The following is a 24,917-nucleotide window of genomic DNA, read 5'->3' as shown; positions in this document are numbered from 1 at the left end:
TGTGGTCTCTTCCAACTCTAGGATTCTATGATTCTACCTATAAAAGTGTGTCTGTGAACTGCAGCAATGAACACTCTGCTGGTGCTGTTTCCCTGATCAGGATAAATTCTTCAAGGCTTTTATTAACCTTGTGGCAGTTATGGGCACTGTTATAGGGGCACTGTTATACAGTGGTTCCGCTCCTTCCTCCTGGGCCGTGTTCAGAAAGTGGTGGTGGGGGATGAGTGTTCAGACCCCCTGGGCTCTCACTTGTGGGGTGCCTCGGGGTTCTGTCCTCTCCCCCATGCTTTTCAACATCTTACATGCAGCCACTGGGAGAGATCATCAGGGCGTATGGGCTGGGGGTTCATCAGTATACGGATGATACCCAGCTCTACCTCTTTTTAAATCAGAACCAGTGAAGGCGGTGAAGGTCCTGTGTGAGTGTCTGGAGGCGGTTGGAGGATGGATGGCAGCTAACGGATTGAGGTTGAAAAGACAGAAGTACTGTTTTGGGGGGACAGGGGGCGGGTGGGTGTGGGGGACTCCCTGGTCCTGAGTGGGGCAACTGTGCCCCTGAAGGACCAGGTGTGCAGCCCTGGGAGTCATTTTGGACTCCGAAGACCTTCTGACGGTTCCCTATGAGAAGTGAGGTTACAGGGAACCAGACAGAGGGCCTTCTCGGTGGTGGCGCCCACACTGTGGAATGCCCTCCCATCAGATGTCAAGGGGAAATACAACTATCTGACGTTTCGAAGACATCTGAAGGCAGCTCTCTGTATAGGGAAGTTTTTAATGACTGATGTTTTAATGTATTTTTAATCTTTTGTTGGAAGCTGCCCAGAGTGGCTGGGGAGACCCAGCCAGATGGGCAAGGTATGTATGTATGTATGAATGTATGAATGAATGAATGAATGAATGAATGAATGAATGAATAATAAATAAATAAATAAATAAATAATACCACAATGCACCCTTCAGTAGCTCCCACAAAATATCTCAGTATCTCCTCAGAAATCAAGACTGTGTGCCAGTCCATTTGCTCTTCCCACTCAGTTCCCATTTGCACATACTTACCCCTTTCTGCACTGAGCAAACCCCCCTCGGGGAAAACCCCACAAAATTTCATTAGATGCCACAACTGGATAATGATGATGATGATTATTATTATTTGAACCCCGCCCATCTGGCTAGGTCCCCCAAGCCACTCTGGTCGGCTTCCAACAAATATTAAAATTAAAATATTAAAATATTAAAATGTCATAGATTAAAAACTTCCCTAAACAGGGCTGCCTTCAGGTATTTTCTGAATGTCAAGTAGTTGCTTATCTCTTTGACCTCTGATGGGAGGGCATTCCACAGGATGGGTGCCACCACTGAGAAGGCCCTCTGCCTGGTTCCCTGTAGCTTTGCTTCTCACAGGGAGGGAATTGCCAGAAGGCCCTCGGTGCTGGACCTCAGTGTCTGGGCAGAATGATGGAGGTGGAGACGCTCCTTCAGGTATACTGGACTGAGGCCGTTTAGGGCTTTCAAGGTCAGCACCCTCCATCCCTTCCATTCTGAATGGAGGAGAGGCACCAAGCGCCCCCTCTGACCACAATCGCAGTGGTGGGTGCTGTAGGTGCCTGTTCCCATTGATGAGCTGCTACAATGAGCCAGTGTGGTGTAGTAGTTAAGAGTGGTAGACTCGTAATCTGGTGAACTGGGTTCGCGTCTCCGCTCCTCCACATGCAGCTGCTGGGTGACCTTGGGCTAGTCACACTTCTCTGAAGTCTCTCAGCCCCACTCACCTCACAGAGTGTTTGTTGTGGGCGAGGAAGTGAAAGGAGAATGTGAGCCGCTTTGAGACTCCTTCGGGTACTAATAAAGCGGGATATCAAATCCAAACTCTTCTTTTTGTGGACCGGCCTCTTCTTCCTCTCTTTCAGAAGTGGCAGCCATTTTGTGTCACACCACGTCTGTCCCCCGTGGCAGCCATTTTGTGTCCCCCAGCACTCCCCCGGCAGCCATTTTGTAGCTGGTTCCTGCGGCGCTTTTCTCAAATTCCAAATGCTGACACATACACACACACACCCCGTTAAAGACCCACCGACCTCCAGAACCAAACACATACATATATAGCTTTCTTTTATTTGCGTTTTCATATAAAAAAGGAATTATATTGTCCTTATTTCCACCTACTCCTGGATAAAGTGTACAAATGTAAACAGCTTAGGTTCTGATGTGTTTAGCGCTGAATTTACAATCCATTCCTGTTTAAAATAAAGCTGTCTCTTTTTAAAGCATACAAGTGGGCGAGGGAGGGAGGGAATTATTAAATCATATTCACAGAATATACAATGGCGTGCACGCAACTGGAAGCCCGGCCGGCTCTAAGCCAGCGGTATAGACACAGTCCCGTTGACTCGGCTTCTGCTCCGGAAGTGGGCACTCGAATCTGTGACGTCCTCGGGGTGGTCTTCACCCTTCTTCTCCTTCAGGCTGTTGATGAATCGCAGAGTGATCTCGTCCCATTCCTCGGGAAGGAGCATCAGCAGGAACCCGAGGCAGATGATGGTGGTGGCCCCCAAACGGACCACGCTGAAGATCACCTCGCGTTTGAGAAGATCGACAGCTGGGTTCGGGGAGAAAAGGGGAGCGAGGAGATTAGTGAGAGATGGGGTCGGGGAAGCGGTCTCATCCTGAGGGCCACATTGCCTCCTGAGGGCCGCATGCCACGGGTGGGCAAAGGGGAAAGTGAGTGAAGAAACTCTTGCGACTTCTGTCTTTGTACAGCGAAAGACAGAGGTTCTATTATTATTATTATTATTATTATTATTATTATTATTATTAGGCTATACATATATGTTCCACCTTTCCTCCTCCTACCAGTGCTGGATTTACATATAAGCTAAACAAGCTATAGCTTAGGGGCCCCCTCTCTTGGGGACCCCCCAAAAAATTTAAGGGAAAAAAACCCTGGATGTACATTTCCAAAATATAAGATAAAAAACAAATAAAATAAAACCTACATACAGCAACAGTGTTGCGTGGGCTTCTCTGATGTAAGTAATGGGCCCCGCTTACTAGCCTACTCCCTAAAATATAAAATTTGTTCATTTCTATATACAGTGGTACTTCGGGTTACGTACTTAATCGGTTCCAGGTTGCCGTTCGTAACCCGAAAAGTACGTAACCTGAAAATCGCGCTTTGTGCATGAACGAACTGCACAGAACGCTTCTGTGCATGAGCAGACCATGCAAAATGCTTCTGTGCATGCGCCGAAAAACATTTCCAGGTTACCGGAGTATGTAACCCGAAGCAGACGTAACCCGAGGTATGACTGTAAAGCGTGCCTACATTCTGCATGTGCAAATGGCATCAGATACTTATTAGATCCATAAATTACCATATAGCATATATTCAATACAAAAAATAGCGACAATTTGTTGTTGACAAAGGACAGCTGGACATATATAGGGCCCCATTACCTTCAGTAGCTTAGGGCCTCATCAAACTTAAATCCAGTCCTGCTCCTACCCAATATATTATTATTATTAGAATTTATGTATAGTTTTTAATTAAATTTTCTGTTTTACAATTAAGAATATTCATGAAACCTTAAAAAATAAAATGACTTCTCTTCTTCTCTTTCCATGGTTCATTTTACATAACATTTTACATAAACTAAATCATTCAGTGTATTCCATTATTACATCCATCGAAACTTATTTACACTGTTGAATTTATCTGAATGCTGCCAGCGTTTTCAAGCGAACACAATTCCCCCCATATAGTTAATAAACATTTCCCAATCTTCTTTAAACTAATATTCTTCTTCTCTTTTTCGATACGCTAGATCCCCAAATTGCGCATATTCCATTAAGTTGCCATTCTTCTTTGGGTGGGACCTAGCTTGTTTTCCATTTTGGGGCTAAAATACATGGGCTGCAGTAGTGGCATGCATAAATAACCTTTTTTGACACCTGGGAATTTCCGTCTGAATTATCCCCAACGAAAAGGACTCTGGTCTATTTGGAAAGGTGCTCTTAAACATTGTTTTTTCTCAATTCATTAAGGTGTGTTGCTTAGGAATTTTATGTAAATAAATAAGCAAATAATCTGGGGCAGAGCCACTGCATTGATCAAAAGGCATTATTTATACCTGCATTGCCAGGAACACTGAGCAACGTCCCGATAGATATTAAGATGGGGTACGTAAGCACAACTCCGACGTTCACCAGGATGTTGAAAGCTGCGGAGGAAAAGAACAAAGTGTGAGGTGAAGAAGAAGCAGAAGAAGCAGAAGAAGCAGAAGAAGCAGAAGAAGAAGAAGAAGAAGAAGAAGAGATCTTCTGCACCACCAGGATCAGAACTGGCAAATAAATAAATCTTTCTTCCAGAGAGCCCTGTCCTCCTAAGGTTCTAGATGACAAATCCTACCTGTTCAGGGAAGGGCAACAAAACGATGAATCGGATGGAGCGACTCCCCTGTGAGAAAAGGTGATAGAGTTTGGGACTTTTAATTTTGGGGAAAGTCAAGAAAGACTGTGGAACTCCTTCCCACTGGAGACAGTGATGGCTGCCTCCTTGGATGGCGTGAAGTGACGATTAAACAAATTCACGGAGGATACAAACGGGTTACCTAGCATCTCGAGATAGGGTTGGGAATGTCACCCATTTGAAAGTCTAAAAAGCTGCGGGGTGTGGGTTGTGTCAGGTTTGGTAGTCTCTCCCACACAAGACGCAGCCTCTGACAGCTTTATTACTTCAGATTTATTCAGCAATTACAGGGCTCAGCAGTCTGAGCTTCATTAACTCATTTGTCACCTTCGGAGTCAGTTGACGGATCTAGCTTCTTTTTCCGGTTGAAGCAAGATACTCTCCACCTCTTCCCCCACCTTTTTCCTGTCATGCGCTTTTCTCAATCTCCGACTTTTCGGAGACTCTGGTCCTACGATCCCTTCCCCGTTCTCTGTTGCATCCTCTTCTCTCCACTCTGTGTTACTTTCAGAACTGCCAGGCTGCGTTCCTGAGTTTATTTCACTTTCACTGTGTTCCTACTACCGTGGTACCTCTACTTATGAGCACCTCTGGTTACGTATCCTTCGGGATACGCACACGGCAAACCCAAAAGTACTTTTCCGGATTTCACCATGTGCGTGCATGCGCAGAAGCGCTCTACCGCGCCACGCGCATGCACAGAACAGGCACCTTTGGTTGCGAAAGCCAGATCCCGTCCGCAACCGGAGGCACCACTGTACTCTCTGGCTGTTCCCCCTTCCCTCCGGATTCCTCTCTGTCAGAAGGGGAACGTCTCTGACAGGTTGGGACCTTCTGCATACAAAGCAGATGTTCTCATGCAGAGCTGCGGCCCTTACCTAAAGTCCCACGGGTTTCACAGGGCATAAACGCCAGCAAAATGAAATAGGATCGCAGCCCTTCGTCGAAAGGAGCGGGACTTGAAAGTTAGGCACATGCCTCACTCTGCCTTAATGGTTACAGGTAGGTAGCCGTGTTGGTCTGCCATAGTAAAAATAAAAAATAATAAAAAATCCTTCCAGTAGCACCTTAGAGACCAACTAAGTTTGTTCTCAAAGTAGCTGTCTTACTGCAAAGGAATTTCAGAAATAGACTGGAAAGAGAAGTCACTGAATTGCAACTCATTACCAAACTTAAAATAAGGGACGCGGGTGGCGCTGTGGGTTAAACCACAGAGCCTAGGGCTTGCTGATCAGAAGGTTGGTGGTTCGAATCCCCGCGACGGGGTGAGCTCCCGTTGCTCGGTCCCAGCTCCTGCCAACCTAGCAGTTCGAAAGCACGTCAAAGTGCAAGTAGATAAATAGGTACCGCTCCGGCGGGAAAGTAAACGGCGTTTCTGTGCGCTGCTCTGGTTCGCCAGAAGTGGCTTAGTCATGCTGGCCACATGACCCGGAAGCTGTATGCTGGCTCCCTCGGCCAGTAAAGCGAGATGAGCACCGCAACCCCAGAGTCGGACACGACTGGACCTAATGGTCAGGGGTCCCTTTACCTTTACCTTTACCAAACTTAAAACCATGGAGAGACCTGGTCTGAACAAAGACATTGGATTTTTATCTCATTATACATGACAAATCTATCTTTAGCCATCTCACCCCTTGCCTTTTCCTGTAAGACCAATTGCAGTCATCAACAGTCGTCAACAGGTTTTCTACACCCATCAGCCAATCACCCATTCCCACCACCCTTCTGAGTAATACCCCTCCTCACTCTTTCACTATATATAAGGGTCTGGTGACTTCTGTTTCAGTGTATCTGAAGAAGTGTGCATGCACACGAAAGCTCATACCAAGAAAAAACTTAGTCGGTCTCTAAGGTGCTACTGGAAGGAATTTTTTTAATTTTTAATTTTGTTCTGCCTTAATGGGACCTTCACACGAAAATGGTACAAGGGCAAGAACTCAGGCCACAGAAGTAAAGTAATACTGGATAGTAGTTCAAATGATACAATTGTTTCAAATAATCTCTTCTGTAGATGGATTTATTTATAGAAGTTTATACGTCTGATGAAGTATATACGCCAGGACAGGGCCCCGTTTCGAAAATTCTTCTTCAGTTGGAATAAGTTAAATATACATTCATCAGAGACCCTCTAAGCATATTGAATTATGGTGCCGGAGGAGACTCTGGAGAGTCCCGTGAACTGCAAGAAGATCAAACTTATCCATCCTTAAAGAAATCAGCCCTGAGTGCTCACTGGAAGGACAGATCCTGAAGTTGAGGCTCCAGTACTTTGGCCACCTCATGAGAAGAGAAGACTCCCTGGAAAAGACCCTGATGTTGGGAAAGAAGGAGGGCACAAGGAGAAGAGGACGACAGAGGATGAGATGGTTGGACAGTGTTCTCGAGGCGACTGGCATGAGTTTGGCCAAACTGCGGGAGGCAGTGAAGGATAGGGGTGCCTGGCGTGCTCTGGTCCATGGGGTCACGAAGAGTCGGACACGACTGAACGACTGAACAACAACAAGCATATTGAATTAGCATACAAACATATCTGCATCGCCATCTAAAAGATTCTTTAACATATATAGGAAAAAATAACAATGAAAATGTATTCTCTCCAGATAGTCCATCTACAGAAGAGATTATTTGAAACCATTGTATCATTTGAACTATTTCTGTGGCCAGAGTTCTTGTCCTTCTACCATTTTCGTGTGAGCTTCAATCAAGAACTCCAACTTCTTTACTTAATGGGACCTTCTGCACTCAAAGCAGTTGCTCCACTGTTGAGCTACAACCCTTTCCCAGCTCATAGCCAATAAACATAAATCTCACCTTCACCTTACCACCCCTCCCTCTTGAAAGCCCTCCGGTAAGAACTATGCAACATGTAATTCATCGAGGAAATAAATATATTATTTTTGGTGTTGTTTCCTTTGTTTTAACGGATCTGTGGGTGGGTTGTTTGTTAGTTGCTTTCAGTTGCTTTTGGCAAGAAAAAAAAGCAACCAATACATTTAGATAATAATAATAATAATAATAATAATAATAATAATAATAATAATAATAATATAGGTCAGGGATGGGGAACCTGTGACCAACCAGACACTGTTGGACCTCCCATCACCCCTGACAATGGGCACAGCTCTTTGGGCCTGAGTCTGTTCCATTCTTGAACAGCTCTTGCCGTCAGAACGTTCTTCCTGATGTTTAGTCGGAGTCTCCTTCCTTGTCATTTGAATCCGTTGGTTCGGATCCTGCCCTCCGGAGCAGGGAAAGCAAGCATGCTCCACCTTCAACCACCTGGATACGGTTGTGGAAATCGTAAACATACAGGCAAAGAAATAAAATAGGGATAAATACCTAGCCAGAGGCCGGCTATTCCGCACAGGTAGCCCCAGGGAACGGCCGAGAAGGGAGACCAGTACTCCACCTTGGTGAAATACAGGATGATCGGTGTAAAGGAGAGGAAGACCAAGTTGAAAAAGCCAAGGGTAGAAATGAAATGGGCCGCTTCCCCAAAGTTTGCGCTCCCAAGGAACATCTTGAACAGAACCTAAAAGGGGGGGAAAGGAGGGAAAAATTCAGGCTGAGTGCAACCTCCCCAGTCACTGGGGAACAGAGTAACTCAAGGCATTTTGGTGCCCAAGGCAGTGAAGCAAAGGATTAGCCTCCCTCCCAAAATCACGGTGCAACTTCCCCAAAGTTGATCAAGTTATTTTGACGCCTGAGGCACAATATTAAATTTAAGTGGGTTGGACTAGATGACCCTTCGGAACCCTTTCCAACCCAACAATTCTACCACTCTACCCATTTAAATAGCAATTTGTTGTCCTTTTGGGACATGCAAAAGCTCCGACCTGAAATGGCCACCTCACTCTGCTCAATAAGGGCAGGGCTGGTGAGGGGCGTGGCCTTGTGGAGGGGGTGTGGCCAGTATGGAGGGGCGTGGTCTGGGTGGATGGGCGGGGCCTGTGTAGGCATGACCTGGGAGACTGACTTGCAAGAAGGAATCAGTGAATCGGGAGAACAGCTGAGAGACGAGAGTCAGAGGCAGAAGGAGCTGCAGGACTGGAGAGTAAATGGGTGCAGAAGGAGGGAGGGAGAAGTCAGGCTGGAGTAGAGTCAAGGGCTTCCACACTTCCTCCTCCTGCCCCCATTGTCTCCCAGGACCAGGAGAGGATTGAAGAGAGAGGAGCAGAAGCAGGATGCACGGGGGCATAGTCTTCACCTGCTTGTGCACAGCTTGGGTGGGGAAGATACATAAGCCCTTAAGCCAAGGTTGGGGGGTGGGCTTCTCTGTTGCAGCAACTGCCTCGTCAGGTACACACCCAGGAGAAGCTGAGAGACGTAGATAAAAGGTAAAGGACCCCTGGATGGTTAAATCCAGTCAAAGGCAACTATGGGGGTGTGGCGCTCATATCGCTTTCAGGCCGAGGGAGCCGGCGTTTGTCCACAGACAGCTTTCCAGGTCATGTGGCCAGCAGGACTAAACCGCTTCTGGCGCAACAGGACACCGTGACGGAAACCAGAGCGCACAGAAATGCCGTTTACCTTCCTGCCGCAGTGGTACCTATTTATCTACTTGCACTGGTGTGCTTTGGAACTGCTAGGTTGGCAGGAGCTGGGACAGAGCAATGGGAGCTCACTCCATCGTGGGGATTTGAACCGCTGGCCTTCCGATTGGCAAGCCCAAGAGGCCCAGTGGTTTAGTCTACAGCGCCACCTACGAGAGACGTAGGACTGGCAGACAAGAATTTACTAGCTTTGTAAGGGTCCTTTTGACAACAGTCGATTCCTCACTCCGGACGTTTATTGCCTGTTAGCGCCGTGGCAAGAATCCCTCGCACCCTTGTAAGGCTGGACTTCCAAAAAACAGGGGTGTCGTGGGCAAGACCTTCCTCCTCTCACCAGAGGGTTCCTCATTCGACATTTCAATATGCTATGCTCTCCCAGTCATGCACAGCGAGCGTCGATAAGAACGCCGGTGCGGAAAATGAGGGACTCAGAGATGCTAATCTCACCGCGGCGGAATAATAGAGTTTTCATTAAGACTCGATAAAGGGAAGCCAAGCCGATTCCTTGGTGGGCCACAAAAGTAATTATCTCCCGTCGTAACTTTCCCCTGACGCACCTGGCACAGAATGTAAATCAGGTGAGGGAAGGGAAGGAAGGAAGGAAGGGGCCTTCACAGAACGGAGAGCTTGCTTTTCTCTCATGCAGGTCGACCTTCTCTCCTCCTTCAAAGCATTAAGATAGCAAGAAATTGAGGAAGGACCTACCTTATACAGGGCCAACATCGACGCAGACCCAACGGCATACGCGACCCCGATAATCGAATCGCCCTGAAAACCATCTGCGTACGCCATCATGACGATGCCGGTGATGGCCATGATTGCAGCAACTATCTGCGTAATCCACAAATAAAAAGAAATTTAGAGCCAGTTTATTTATCACTTGGAAAGAAGTGCCGTGAGGTTTGCTGGCTGGTTGGTTTATTAAATTTGCATACCGGTCTTCATCCGTAGGTCTTAGGGCAGTTCACAACGTAAAAAACACAAAACACTTAATAGAAATAAGAAAATGAACACAGGAATAACACCCGCCCCCCCCCCAAAAAAAACCAACCACCCCACATTTAAAAGGACATATAATGTTAATCAGCCAAACGCCTGCTGGAAGAGGAACGTTTTCACCTGGCACCTAAAATGTATATAATGAAGGCGCCAGGCAAGACACTGTGGGGAGAGCTTTCTCAAAATGGGGAGCCACCACGGAAAAGGCCACCCCCTGGAACTCTTGGAGAGGAGGCACATGAAGAAGGGCCTCAGAATCATAGAATCCTAGAGTTGGAAGAGACCACAAGGGCCATCCAGTCCAACCCCCTGCCAAGCAGGAAACACCATCAAAGCATTCCTGACAGGTGGCTGTCAAGCCTCCGCTTAAAGACCTCCAAAGAAGGAGACTCCACCACACTCCTTGGTAGCAAATTCCACTGCCGAACAGCTCTTACTGTCAGGAAGTTCTTCCTAATGTTTAGGTGGAATCTTCTTTCTTGTAGTTTGAATCCATTGCTCCGTGTCCGCTTCTCTGGAGCAGCAGAAAACAACCTTTCTCCCTCCTCTATATGACATCCTTTTATATATTTGAACATGGCTATCATATCACCCCTTAACCTTCTCTTCTCCAGGCTAAACATACCCAGCTCCCTAAGCCGTTCCTCATAAGGCATTGTTTCCAGGCCTTGGACCATTTTGGTTGCCCTCTTCTGGAGATAGGTAGGTTCCTATGAAGATAGGTAGGTTCCTATGGTGAGAGGCGGTCCTTGAGGTATTGAGGTCCTGAGCTGTTTAAGGCTTTATAGGTCAAAAGCAGCACATTGAATTGGGCCCAGAAACGACTTTCTCTCTCTCTCTCTCTCTCTCTCTCTCTCTCTCTCTCTCTCTCTCTCTCTCTCATATTTTCCCTCTGAATTTTGGGCTCTGAGTAGGGACGGACCACCATGATGGAAGCACAGGCCAGTGGTACCCAAACTTTTTTGGGACACTTCTTCTGCCGCCGTTCCATAAACCCCTCCCCAGTGCCCCTTTTCAAAGCATTCTTATTCAGAATAGTGGTTTGCAGGACTCCCTAAGGAAGGTAATAGCAAAATAAAATTCAGAACGGTAACAATTAATTGCACGTTTACTCAAAATCCAATCGAAACCATTCAGCTGAATTTGTCCAGCAAAATGGACGGACTTCGTCCTGCGATACCAGGTTTGCAAAGTCTGATAGTCATTTATATCCCTTAGCGCTCCCCACCCCAGTAATCCCACTGCCCACTTTGGGGACCCCCCCCAACCCGGTGTAGACTATGGGGACAACAAGGGGGTTGTCTTGGTAACAGCCCACCCCCTCTTTTCATAAAATTCGGTGAAGGGACTTTTTCTGGAAGAACTTCCTGAGAGTAAGAGCTGTTCGACAGTTGAACGGTCTCCCTTGGGAGGTTGTGGACTCTCCTTCCTTGCAGGTTTTTAAGCAGAGGTTGAATGGTCATCTGTCATGGATGCTTTAGCTGAGATGCCTGCATTGCAGGGGGGCTAGAGTAGAAGATTCTTTCGTTTAACTTTCCAACCCTACGATTCTTTGATTCTATGATTTTTAAGCATATTTTAGATTTAAAGCAATTTGAGCAAAGATGCTCCAAAACCAGAGTTGTTTCTGTTATCGGTCTTTCGCAGTAGAGGAAGAAATGACGGTTTGGGGGGCTAACAGGGCGAGATGAGAACTCATCAAGGACTTTTTAAGGTTCACAGTGTGAATGGGGAACCTGCGGCTCCCCTTACGTTGCTGGTGTGTGTTTCTCGACTGCGCAGGCAGCCTCCCAGATCTTGCTACAGCTTTGTCACTTGCCAATTTATGATAGCACTCTGTCATTTGAGTGAGAAATCGAAAGATTCCATCAACAGGGTCTCCGAAAAATGTTACACATCACTTGGGAAGACAGGCAAACTAATGCCAGTGTACTGGAAGAAGCAAAGATCACCAGTGTTGAAGCAATGATTCTTCAACATCCACTTCGTTGGACTGGTCCTGTTGTGCGGATGCCTGATGATCGTCTTCCAAAGCAACTACTCTATTCCGAACTTTAAAATGGAAAGCGTAATGCTGGTGGTCAACAAAAGAGGTTTAAAGACTCTTTCAAGGCAATTTTTTTTTTTAAAAAAAATGTAGTTTAAACACCAACAATTGGAAACACTGGCCTGCGAGTGCTCCAATTGGAGAACAGCCTTTACCAAAGGTGTCATGGGCTTTGGATTACAGGTGGGTAGCTGTGTTGGTCTGCCATAGTCAAAACAAAATAAAATAAAAAATTCCTTAGCACCTTAGAGACCAACTAAGTTTGTTCTTGGTATGAGCTTTCGTGTGCATGCACACTTCTTCAGATACACTGAAACGGAAGTCATAGAATCGTAGAGTTGGAAGAGACCACAAGGGCCATCCAGTCCAACCCCCTGCCAAGCAGGAAACACCATCAAAGCATTCCTGACAGATGGCTGTCAAGCCTCCGCTTAAAGACCTCCAAAGAAGGAGACTCCACCACACTCCTTGGTAGCAAATTCCACTGCCGAACAGCTCTCACTGTCAGGAAGTTCTTCCTAATGTTTAGGTGGAATCTAAAAAAAGTCACCAGACTTTGAAGACGCTCAGAGTCAGGACAAAAGGGAGAAACATGCTAAGAGGAAGGCATGTTTGGCAAACCCTCACCGTGATCAACTCATGCCCGGAAACATATGTCCCCACTGTGGAAGGACATGTGGATCCAGAAATGGCCTCCACAGTCTCTTATGGACTCACTGCTTAGACCATGTTCATGGAAGACAATCTTACTCGGGTACGAGAGATTGCCGAAGAAAGAAGAAGAAGAAGAAAAAGAAGAAGAAGGCATGAGCCAACTTGGGCTACACTCTCTGAGAAGTAGACTGCTCCTTGGGGAAGAGCCTTGGAGCCAGGAGAACCTAAGAAGAGCTTGCCTGCTGGATCAGGCCCATGGCCCATCTAATCCAGCATCCTTTTCTCACAGTGGCCAACCAGATCCCCATAGGAAGCCTGCAGGCAGGACCTGAGTGCGAGAGTCCTCTCCCATCTCATGGTTTGCACCAACTGCTCTTCAGCCGAATTACTGGCTCCGAGCAGAGGCAGCCACGACAGCTTTAACCTCCGTGAATTTTTCTAATCTTCTTTGAAAGTGTTTTAGCCCAAATTCATTCTCCAAATCCACACCTTTTCGCTTAGCAGTTTCCCTTACTATCGTGCCCTTTGGTCCAGGCGTCTCCCCACTTCAGCTCGTGCATAACGCGGGGCACCGCAAAATAATCAAATAAACCGATTTCAACTGCAGAAAGCTCCGTAAAGGGCTAGAATGGCCCAGAAAGAGCGGGGAAAGTGCAAGGATTGTGGGGAAAGTGTGGGAAAACAGCTAGCCATCGCAGGGGCCTTTGCAACTGCAATTCCAGGAGCCTGCTGCGCCGACCTTTGAGACCTGGTGAGAGTTGGAGTTTTAAAAAGAGCTTTTCAAGGGTTTCCAGAGGCTTAGAGGCTGTTTACAGGCTTTTTAGGTGGTGTTCCCCAGCATATACGATTTCACATAAACGCATGGTTCCCAGGAACATAACCCCTGGGTTTGTGGGGAGATGCTTGCATGGTATTTAAAAAAAAAAAAAAAAAAAAAAACTAAAAAAAAACCATGCTTTTTTGTATACATTCCTCGGCTGCAGAACTGCATCTCAAAATTCAGAGAGGTGCAAATTTTAAAATACAAACGGAACCAAATTCCTCCCTCCACACTCTCCACTCCAGCATCCTAGATGCCCTCGGGAAGCCCACAAGCTGATCTTGAGTACAACAGCCCCTCTCTCCTTGCAATTCCCAGCAAAGATCTACAAGGCCCTCGTCTAGTTTATACGTGTGTTCGTTAAGGGGCAGAGTAAATTGGACAGAGAGAACCATGAAATAAACACTGGAGCCGGAAGCCCGAGTCGGTTTAATCAACGGATTAACCCACGGAAGCTTTTGTTCAGTTAATTCGCCGTCGGGGGGACAATTTTAATCGGCGAGGGCAAACATTAATTGATGGTGCCGAGAGCTGAAAAGATGCACGGGTTATTTTGGGAGAGCATTTGGGGCTTTGTTGTGCTACGGAAATAGAAATAGGAAAAGGTGGCATTAAAGAAAGCCTTTCCTTTAATACTGATGGGTAGCATTTGCTTCTTAAACAATCCCTTACGGCCTCCCATCAGATGTCAAGGAAATGAACAACTATCTGACTTTTAGAAGACATCTGAAGGCAGCCCTGTTTAGGGAAGTTTTTAATGTCTGTTTTATCATTTAAAAAAAATTATTATTACCATTAATTCTGTTGGGAGCCGCTCAGAGTGGCTGGGGAAAACCAGCCAGATATTATTATTATTATTATTATTATTATTATTATTATTATTATTATTATTATTATTATTATTATTTAATGTGCATAATTGTTCCACTATCAATAATTCTCAGGGAAATATTTTCCACCATGTCCTTATTGGCATCGGTGATACTAGATAAAAGGTAGGTGGCTAATTAGCTGTATTTCTTCATTTTGCACAATGGCCCTGATCCATACACTCTCAAGAATACCAACACCCACCCCAGTCTTTACAGAGAAGCAACAGGGACCCAGTTCTTGGGAGATCAGGTGAGTGCCTCTGTCCCAACCACCACAATAAGGCTGAAATTGTACTAGCGATGTCTACAACCCGACATTTACCAGTCATTCTCCCAGTTACTTTTCCTTAAAATTGTGTTCCTGATTGAGTTAAAGAAAGATACAACCCCGGTTGTATGCAAATAAGTTTGCATTACAGTGGAACCTTGGCTCTCGAACGTAATCCGTTCTGGATGTCCGTTCGACTCCTGAAACCGTTCGAAAACCGAGGCGCGGCTTCCGATTGGCTGCAGGAGCTTCCTGCACTCAGACGTTCGGCTTCCAAAAAACATTCGAAAACCGCAACACTTAACTTCCGGGTTTTTGGCATTCGGGAGCCGATTTGTTTGACAACTAAGCCATTCGAGAACAAAGGTACCACTGTATATATACAGGTGAAACTTGAAAAATTAGAATATTGTGGAAAAGTCCATTTATGTAAGCAATTGTTTTCATTAGCTACTGGAGTTTAATATATGAGATAGACTCATGACATGCAAAGTGAGATATGTCAAGCCTTTATTTGTTATAATTGTGAAGATTATGGCATGTAGCTGATGAAAACCTCAAAGTTTAATTTGGGGTTCTCATCAGCTGTACGCCATAATCATCACAATTATAACAAATAAAGGCTTGGCATATCTCGCTTTGGATGTCATGAGTCTATCTCATATATTAGTTTCACCTTTTAAGTTGAATTACTGAAAGAAACGAACCTTTCCATGATATTCAAATTTTTCGAGTTTCACGTGTATATAATGGATTAGTTTTCCCATTGTTGCATCTCAGTTTCCTCACCAGAGGGCAACAGTTATAAGACAGGAGGACTGTGGAAGAATCACAAGGAAAAGAGATCTGGTGGTGAGATTTCTCCATAAAAATGGCTCCCATGAACACAACCCAAGTTTTTCAGAATCGCCTGGAGAATTCACTGCAAAGGCAACACGGCGCATGGCCTGCCCACGATGGGGAGCGAGAACGAGAGGGAACGGCAGAGGTTATTACCCTTACACCCATGAACCTGTCCTTCAGTACAATCCACGAGAGCAGGAAGACAAAGGCTTTGTTGCAACAGAATAGGGCCGAGACGTCCGTGGCTGTCAGCTTCTTCAAAGCCAGCAAGTAAAGGTAATTGGTCAAAGTCCAGAGAATAGAAAAGGGAGCTGTCCTTTTAAGAAAGAGTTTCAGCGTCAGACCATCCTCGCCAAAGATCCGACTGCATTCCCTGAACACACAAGGAAAAGAAAACAGGAGTCTTAAAATCCAGGGTGTGGACAAACAAACAAAAAATGTCAAAGTGTGACCTGAGTCCAGCATCTTCCCAGCTTTGCGTTTGCTTGATAGATGGGCCTTCGGTCAATTCTACCCAGAAAGACTCCTTGCCATCGTAATGGAACCAGCATGGCGTAGTGGTTTAGAGTGTGGGATAAGGACATGGGAGGCCAGGGTTCGAATCCCCACTCAGCCCTGAAACTCTCACTGGATGTGACCTCTAGCCAGCCAGTGCCTCATAAAAATAATACAGGTGAAACTCGAAAAATTAGAATATCGTGGAAAGGTTCATTTCTTTCAGTAATTCAACTTAAAAGGTGAAACTAATATGTGAGATAGACTCACGACATGCAAAGCGAGACATGTCAAGCCTTTATTTGTTATAATTGTGATGATTATGGCGTACAGCTGATGAGAACCCCAAATTAACAATTTCAACTTTGGGGTTTTCATCAGCTGTACGCCATAATCATCACAATTATAACAAGCAAAGGCTTGACATATCTCGCTTTGCATGTCATGAGTCTATCTCATATATTAAACTCCAGTAGCTAATGAAAACAATTGCTTACATAAATGGACTTTTCCACGATATTCTAATTTTTTGAGTTTCACCTGTAATAATAATAATAATAATAATAATAATAATAATAATAATAATAATATTTACCCCGCCCATCTGGCTGGGTTGCTCCCAACAGAATATTAAAAACACAATAAAACATCAAACATTAAAAACTTCCCTAAACAGATTTATTTCCTTGACATCTGATGGGAGGGCGTTCCACAGGGCGGGCGCCACCACCGAGAAGGCCCTCTGCCTGGTTCCCCGTGACCTCACTTCTTGCAGGGAGGGAACTGCCAGAAGGCCCTCGGCGCTGGACCTCAGTGTCCGGGCTGAGCGATGGGGGTGGAGACGCTCCTTCAGGTATACTGAGCCTAACCTACCTCACAGGGTCGTTGTGGGGATTAACTGAGGAGGGGGAGAGCCATGTCAGTCGCCTTGAGCTCCCTGGAGAAAATGGTGGGATGGGAATGAAATAAATGACAGGCCTACCTGAATTTTTTGATTGGAGATTGCTTTTCCTGCGCCGTTGCAAGATGCCCGGAATAATACACCGGGAAAAACATAATGTTCCAGTTTGTGGAAAACCAAGTCATGAAAAACGGGTAATCAAAGTTCTTGTATGTGATTTTCACAATCTGCGTTGTTCCGACCCAGGAGGAGGAGACGGAGAGGATGATCAGAAATCCCCAGACAATCTTGAGGAACGTGGACGTACAGGACTCGCACCGGGTCTGCACATGGCTCTCCTGGCTGCCATTTTCCCCGTGGCCTTGGGTCCCGTCTTCCCCTGGAAAAAGAGACAGCGGTGACTGTTAAAGGGATCAAGACCGCCTCTGATATCTGTGGCACTGCAATGAGAAAGGAGGAACCCCAGGCCACAGAGCTGGAACTGAAATCAGATGCATTTTTAGATTGAAAAGCGAGCAGCACCAGGTCAGAGAATTATGGGAATTTGGTTCACACTAGTCTTGAACAATAGCAAATGCAGTAAAACCTCCTTCAAACTGAAGGACATCGTCCTCTTTCTATGCTCCTCCTGATGGAAACATGCAGATAGGGACAGATATACCCCTGCTTTAAGTCGTTTACATACTGTCTTCTCTTGTATATTATTTACTACAAAGATTGATGATTAAGCTCTTTTGCAACGAAACATCTGATTACCAGAACAAGGTCCGAGCACAGAACCACTGGTATATCACAATGATTCTTCAACATCAACTTCGTTGGGCTGGTCATGTTGTACAGATGCCTGATTATTGTCTTCCAAAGCAACTACTCTATTCCAAACTTAAAAATGGAAAGTGTAATGCTGGTGGTCAACAAAAGAGGTTCGAAGACTGTCTCGAGGCAAATCTAAAAAAATGTAGTATAAACACTGACAACTGGGAAACACTAGCCTGCGAGCGCTCCAGTTGGAGAACAGCCTTTACCAAAGGTCTCATGGGCTTTGAAGACACTCGAACTCAGGACGCAAGGGAGAAATGTGCTAAGAGGAAGGCATGCTTGGCAAATCCACACCATGATCAACTCCCACCCAGAAACCAATGTCCCCACTGTGGAAGGACGTGTGGATCCAAAATTGGCCTCCACAGTCACTTACGGACTCATTGTTAAGACTGTGTTTATGGACGACAATCTTATGAGAGCCAGTGTGGTGTAGTGGTTAAGAGCGGTAGACTCATAATCTGGTGAACCGGGTTCGCTTCCCCGCTCCTCCATATGCAGCTGCTGGGTGACCTTGGGCTAGTCCCACTTCTCTGAAGTCTCTCAGCCCCACTCACCTCACAGAGTGTTTGTTGTGGGGAAGAAGGGAAAAGAGAATGTTAGCTGCTTTGAGACTCCTTCGGGAAGTGATAAAGCGGGAGATCAAATCCAAACTCTTCTTCTTACTCGGCTACAAGTGATTGCCAAAGAAGAAAGAAGATATCACAATTGGACTCTTTATTACGACGTTTGCAGTTGTTCAAGATTAAATCTTTTTTTGAAAGAGAAGAAATGAGCACTGAACCACAGATATATTACAAGTGAACTCTTCATTTACTGTACTGTGTTTGCTATTTTTTCAGATAAAACCTATTTGGGAAAGAAACTACTTTGGCCATTTTGACGAACGTTTATTGTTTGTTTACAGATAGTTGCCTTGGTGATATCATCTTGCGTCGAACAACTAATAAAGCATAATATTGGGGGGGGGGGGAGACAGTCCAGTATAAATACAGCACTTCAGTGACACGTTGTCAGACAAAATCAAGCTACCACTGTACTCAGAACCTCCTCGCCCTAAACAATTGATAAAAAATTGGCACCTCAAAAAAACAAAAACAAAAAACAAAAAATTGGAATCAAAGCCCGCTACCCCCAAAACACACACACAAACACACACACACACACACACACACACACACACACACGTAACCACTCCAAATATCCTCCCAAAAAGGTGGGTGCTTCCCAGGGCCATCTTGTCATAGATGTTGGGTGGTGCGGCGCGCCAGGGCGCCGGGCCCCCCAGGGGTGCCCCCGCGAGCCTGCCGGCATACCGGCCGCCCCCTCCCCAACCCGCCCCCGCCCCCACGGGCGAGTTGCAAGCCGGCCGCCCTCCGGAGCCCCAGCTGGAGCGCTGGGAAGGGCGCGCAAAGCCCTGCGCCGCTCCAGCGCCACGCCCCTCACCCCCGCGAGCCCACCCCCTCCCAAGGGGCGACTAGCGCGGGGGGGAGGCGGGCGGAGAGGCGGCACGCCGGGGGCGCCGGGGGATTGTCGCGCCACGGCGGCCGATCCCTTTAAGACGGCCCTGGTCCTTCCTCTGGTTTTCTCTATTCTTTCTCTTTTCTTTGCCTATGAATGAAAGAAAAAGCATCACTTCTTCCGCGGCAGAACTGAACTGCCTTTCAGAGGCACCCAGGATCCGATTTAGCTCCACCTTTGTCCCTGGGGCTCGTATGTCCTACTTGAGAAGTCCTCTGCAATGCAACTTGCTCGCTGCAAACTTGCAACGTGACACGGCGCATCTCATTTTGCCCAGCCATCCTTCGTACTCACGGGAGGGAAAAAAACATGTCCGCAAGAGAGGGGTAAGGATAAACCTGGGACACTCTGCACACGAAACATGAGCTCTATCTCTGGGGTACAACCCCACCGTCTTTTGGGTTAGATTCTTAACTCGGTGGTAGTAGACCTCAGATCTAGGATTCAAACGCAGCCCTCCAGGCCTCTTGCCCTTGGGACTCTTTGCAGGCCGCACCAAGCCACATCCTTCGATTCTCTCTGCACCCTCCACAAGGGTCTTTGCCTGGCTGGAATTTGCCTTTGAACTGGGCCTGCATGGAGGACAGAGAGCGGAGCCTCTTTCTTCACACAACCTTCCTTCCCTTGCTGTGCCACTCCCAAAATACGTAGGTCCAGTGTAGGGGTCAGTGAGAGCTAGTGGTTAGAGTTTCGGACTAGGACCTGGGAGGCCAGGGTTCGAATCCTCACTCAGCCATGAAGCCCACTGGGTGACCTTGAGATTGTCACCGCCTCCTCTCAGCCTAGCCTACCTCACAGGGTTGTTGCGGGGGATTAAATGAGGAGGCCACCTCGAGCTCCTTGGAGAAAAAGGCGGGATATAAATGCAATTATTATTATTATTATTATTATTATTATTATTATTATTATTATCTCTTAAGATTTAGTGTCAGGAGTATAACGTATTCCTGGACACCCCAGAGTTAGACGCAGACTTTTCTGGAAGCTTCTGGCTGTTATGTAATTGACTGGACAGCACAATGCAGGAACTCAGCAACTCACTGGATAACTATATACAGTATTTAATGATTGAAGCATCTAGTATCCATAAGTTACTATTTACAGACTTTACAAATAAAAGAAACAAAACATAAAATCTTTCCTCTCTGTCTCTCTCTCTCTCTATACTGACCACGTTCTCTACATCAACACCTGCACCACACACTAACCACACTAACCACACAGCTCTCACACAGAGCTGAGTCTTTAGGAACTCCACTGACCAATCACAGGTCGTTGCTAAGGGTCTGAGAGAGAGCAGATCTGGGCTTTCTGCCAACTAGTTAATTGCTTGGAGATAAGGCAGCTGCATTTCTGCACGTAGGCAACTCTGAAATCTCTAACATTATCATCAATAATAAAAACCATTCATGCCTTGGTGGGGCAGGGAAGGCTTTTTCAAAAAATTTATTTTGGTACCCAAGGCACAACAGGAAGCCGTGGCCCTCAGGCTACAGGGTGCCTACCTGATCTGTTCTGCCTCTCTCCTCTGCCGTGCCGGCAAAATCCGGAGGGACTTCGACTCTGCAGCTCTAGAATGGGAGCAGCAGAATCTTCAACGGCAGACAAGGGGGAATGTTGCCTGCGGAGGCCACTCTGCGTGTTGGGGCAGTTGGCTCCCGGCTTGCATCGGACGACAGAGGATCGGGAGGCACCTGGGGAGAGAGAGGTGTGCATCAGTTTGGTGGACAAGCTCCCCAAAATTGGGAATGTGCGGGACTTGGGGCACAGGACTTGGCCGGGGCAGGCTGGCCTGTTTGGGCAAATGGGGCTTCACCCCACCAACCCTCAACCAGCTCCCCAACCCACCTATCTGCCTGCTTACTTACTTACAACCAGCCCAGGGAGCTGGCCTGTCAGCCTCCTCCTCCTTCTCCATCTCAGGGCGCATGCACACGTTATATTTAAAGCACTGTGATACCACCTTAAACAGCCGTGGCTTCCCCTCAAAGAATTCTGGGATACCTAGATTGTGGCAGGTGATGAGGGTTGTGGGAATGTGGCCTCTATTCCCCTCGCAGAGCGACAATGGGAAGAAGGGCTGGTTGACTACTGCAATGCGCTCTACATGGGCTACCTTTGAAGGTGACCCGGAAACTGCAATTAATCCAGAATGCGGCAGCTAGACTGGTGACTGGGAGGGGCCGCCGGGACCACATAACACCGGTCCTGAGAGATCTACATTGGCTCCCAGTACATTTCCGAGCACAATTCAAAGTGTTGGTTCTGACCTTTAAAGCCCAAAACGGCCTTGGTCCTGTATACCTGAAGGAGTGTCTCCACCCCCATCGTTCAGCCCGGACACTGAGGTCCAGCTCCGAGGGCCTTCTGGCGGTTCCCTCACTGCGAGAAGCAAAGCTACGGGGAACCAGACAGAGGGCCTTCTCAGTAGTGGCGCCCGCCCTGTGGAACGCCCTCCCATCACAGGTCAAGGAAATAAACAACTACCCGACATTCAGAAAATACCTGAAGGCAGCCCTTTTTAGGGAAGTTTTTAATGTGTGATATTTTTGTATTTGATTTCTGTTGGAAGCCGCCCAGAGTGGCTGGGGAAATCCAGCCAGATGGGCGGGGTACAAATAATAATAATAATAATAATAATAATAATAATTATTATTATTATTATTAACAAACCAGCATGGGAACTGTCACTCTGGGATGGGACCCACAACAAACGACAGCTCCCAGAATTCTTTGGGGGACGCCATGGTGGGCATCATGCTTTAAATGTATGCTGCGCATGTGTCCTTGGTGTTGCCCTTGTAGAACTCGGCAGGGAGGAAGGTGGGAGCAAAACTAGAATTAGTTGGCTCCGGCCTGTTATTGGCTGTGGCCTCAACCCTGCCATTGGTACAGTTGGCATCTCTGCCTTCCACCCTACCAGTCCAATGCTCACCAGCTACTCGGCTAATATTGTCCTCTATCAAATCATTTTTGTGTGTGTAAGAAAACTGTCCACCTGAAAACAAACAGCCATCAATTGAAGTGCCACGATATGGTAACTCATGGGCCAGAAAACACTGTTGTTGCATCATCTAGAACCAAAACAAATCAGAGGAACATTTCTACAAAGGCATGCAATTATGTATGTATGTGATCGTGCATGCGCAGTACAGCCTCTGCCCGTGTGCGGATGACGAAAGACGACAGCGAGCCTCACGCTAGCTTACTTGAGTCCTTTCCACCGGCCTTCTCAACAAGGCAGGCAAGTGACACCGTGGGAGGTGCCCCCAATGGCCATGTTTGTAAAGGGGCAGGCAATGCAATCATAAAGAAGAGAGGTCTTCTTCTCTGCACTTGCAGGAGTCCTTTTCCTCATGGTGGACAACCTTGGCCAGACTTGCTTGAGGACTTCAATATCCAAAGATGTGGTCTCAGCTCCAGAATTATTGTTTGCATGAAACATATTCCACCATGAGCCCTAGAGAAGCAAGAACTGGGAGCCACCATTCCATGGTGGTTCAGCTAGAAAGCACCTTCTCACACTCTTCCGGTGATGGCAACTTTGACCCAGGTGGCATTTCCCGTTTTCCCATGCTGGGAAGCATCTCCTGGGAGTCATTGCTGAAGCTGGTGCCATTTGCTCAAACTGGTCCAGGGAATCCTTGCTAGATGCATCTGACAGGTTAGGTGGGGACATGAGCCTGGAATGACAGCATCGTCCATGGCAGTAGCCTCTTCTCATTTTGGCAGATGCATTTTGAGGTTACAGCAGAAGAGGGAGGATGGTAGCTCAGAAACCAACCCAACTACTCCAGCCCCCTTTCTTACTCAGATTGAACATTTGCAGCATGTAATGCTACAAAAGCATACAAGCTGCAGAAGAAGAAGAAACGGTTGGTACTGTATATGGCGGAGAGCAAAATATATCTTTTCCAAAGTTATAGATGAGTCACTCTCTTGCAGCAAAAGCCAAAGAGTGTTGTGACTAGGGATGGCAGCAGATTCCGATATAGATATAGATATACAGATATTGATGATTTTAACCAATATAAACATACAACAACAACAACAAATTCAAAATCTAAATATCGAGATTACTCTGAATCTCCTGACTTCCCCCCATCCCTTTTATGGGTCCTAGTAATAATATTTACAACTGCATATCAATACTATCCAAGCTTTATCCTTCCAAATTATCCATACTTTCCGTTAATTCACAAGTGTGGTTAAAATCCTACTAAAGTTTTAACCTGCTCAGTAGATTCAGTTCTCAATGGCAGATGAACCTACCTCATAATCGGCGCATTCCAAAAAAGAAAGAGAACTGAAACACAGGGTTCAACTCAGATTTCCTAGGGCCTCTCCACCCATCAGAGAAAATGTCCCACTGAACACAGTGGGCCTTACTTCTGTACAAAATATTAATAATAATAATAATAATAATAATAATAATAATAATAATAATAATAATTTGTATACCACCCTATACCCGTAGACCTCAGGCGGTTCACAACCTAAAATTACAATACCAAAACCACAAAATACACGATAAAAATCAGAACAAAGACAAACCAATAATCTGTTTGCACTCACTGCTCCGGCCACTTTTGCCACTGGCCCCGCCCACCATCTTGTGGCCCCTGAAAGGATATCCAGGAGGGAATGTGGCCCTTGAGTGGCAAAAGTGTCCCCGCCCCTAATCTAAATTATAGCTGGTCCTCGTAAATTTGGCACAAGCGAACCACTTCATACAAAACGTCCCTTAATGCTTTTCTTAACCCTCTCAGTCAATTTCATCACCTCTGCCACTTGATTTACCAACCCTTAAGGTTGATAGGAGAGTCCCATGGACTGCAAAAAGATCAAATTTATCCATCCTTAAAGAAATCAGCCCTGAGTGCTCACTGGAAGGGCAGATCCTGAAGTTGAGGCTCCAGTACTTTGGCCACCTCATGAGAAGAGAAGACTCCCTGGAAAAGACCCTGATGCTGGGAAAGATGGAGGGCACAAGGAGAAGGGGGCGACAGAGGATGAGATGGTGGGACAGTGTTCTTGAAGTGACTGGCATGAGTTTGGCCAAACTGCGGGAGGCAGTGGAGGATAGGGGTGCCTGGCGTGCTCTGGTCCATAGGGTCACGAAGAGTCGGACACGACTGAACGACTGAACAACAACAACAACAACAACAACAACAAAGGATAGAGGTAACACCTTTTTTGTGCCACCAGTCCCCCCCCCCCAGCCATCAACATACTCTACACATGCTCTCCTGGGAGGGTGAAAGACAGGAACAGTTAACCATACAGGGTGCCAACAGGCAGCCTCCTCTATCCAATCCATAACCTTCTCGTATCTCTGCAAGGAGGTGGCTTACCAAAGCTTTCCCTACACTATCAGGTATCATTTATCAGCACTATTAACCATCAGTTCTGTTGCCGCCACTCGGCAGCCTTGCATCCCTGTAACATCCAGCTCCACCCTGATTGGGCAGGAGTGCTCTAAATCAGATCTTTGGGTTTTCTTTTCCTCCCTCCCTTTCTAAAGGGCCAAATCTAGACTTGGTCTGCGGAGGCTCTTTGCATAATTGAAAGAGACGGCCTGCATTTACCTTGAGAATTGCAGCGGCGGTGGAACTGGCAGCCTCAGAATTCAGCCCACAAAGGACTTGGCAGAAAGGTTAGGC

The 24,917-nt window shown here is 46.6% G+C and overlaps 1 protein-coding gene across 1 annotated transcript in view; it reads right to left on the bottom strand.

The window, feature by feature from the left end:
* Positions 1-2,117: 2,117 nt before the first annotated feature.
* Positions 2,118-24,917, bottom strand: part of SLC35F4 (solute carrier family 35 member F4) — a 117,015-nt gene continuing 94,215 nt past the window's right edge. The window contains exons 2-8 of the mRNA XM_033167992.1: positions 20,760-20,948; positions 16,996-17,293; positions 15,672-15,891; positions 9,721-9,846; positions 7,802-7,994; positions 4,125-4,214; positions 2,118-2,593 (exon numbers count right to left, since the gene is read on the bottom strand). Coding sequence (XP_033023883.1) covers positions 2,352-2,593; positions 4,125-4,214; positions 7,802-7,994; positions 9,721-9,846; positions 15,672-15,891; positions 16,996-17,293; positions 20,760-20,948 — 1,358 coding nt within the window. The 3' untranslated portion in view covers positions 2,118-2,351. The remainder of the gene's footprint in view (positions 2,594-4,124; positions 4,215-7,801; positions 7,995-9,720; positions 9,847-15,671; positions 15,892-16,995; positions 17,294-20,759; positions 20,949-24,917) is intronic.

Source organism: Lacerta agilis, chromosome 1, assembly GCF_009819535.1.
Source record: "Lacerta agilis isolate rLacAgi1 chromosome 1, rLacAgi1.pri, whole genome shotgun sequence".
Classification (NCBI taxonomy): Eukaryota; Metazoa; Chordata; class Lepidosauria; order Squamata; family Lacertidae; genus Lacerta; species Lacerta agilis.
Note: the sequence above shows the minus strand (reverse complement) of the source record. Positions and strands in the feature narration are given on the sequence as shown.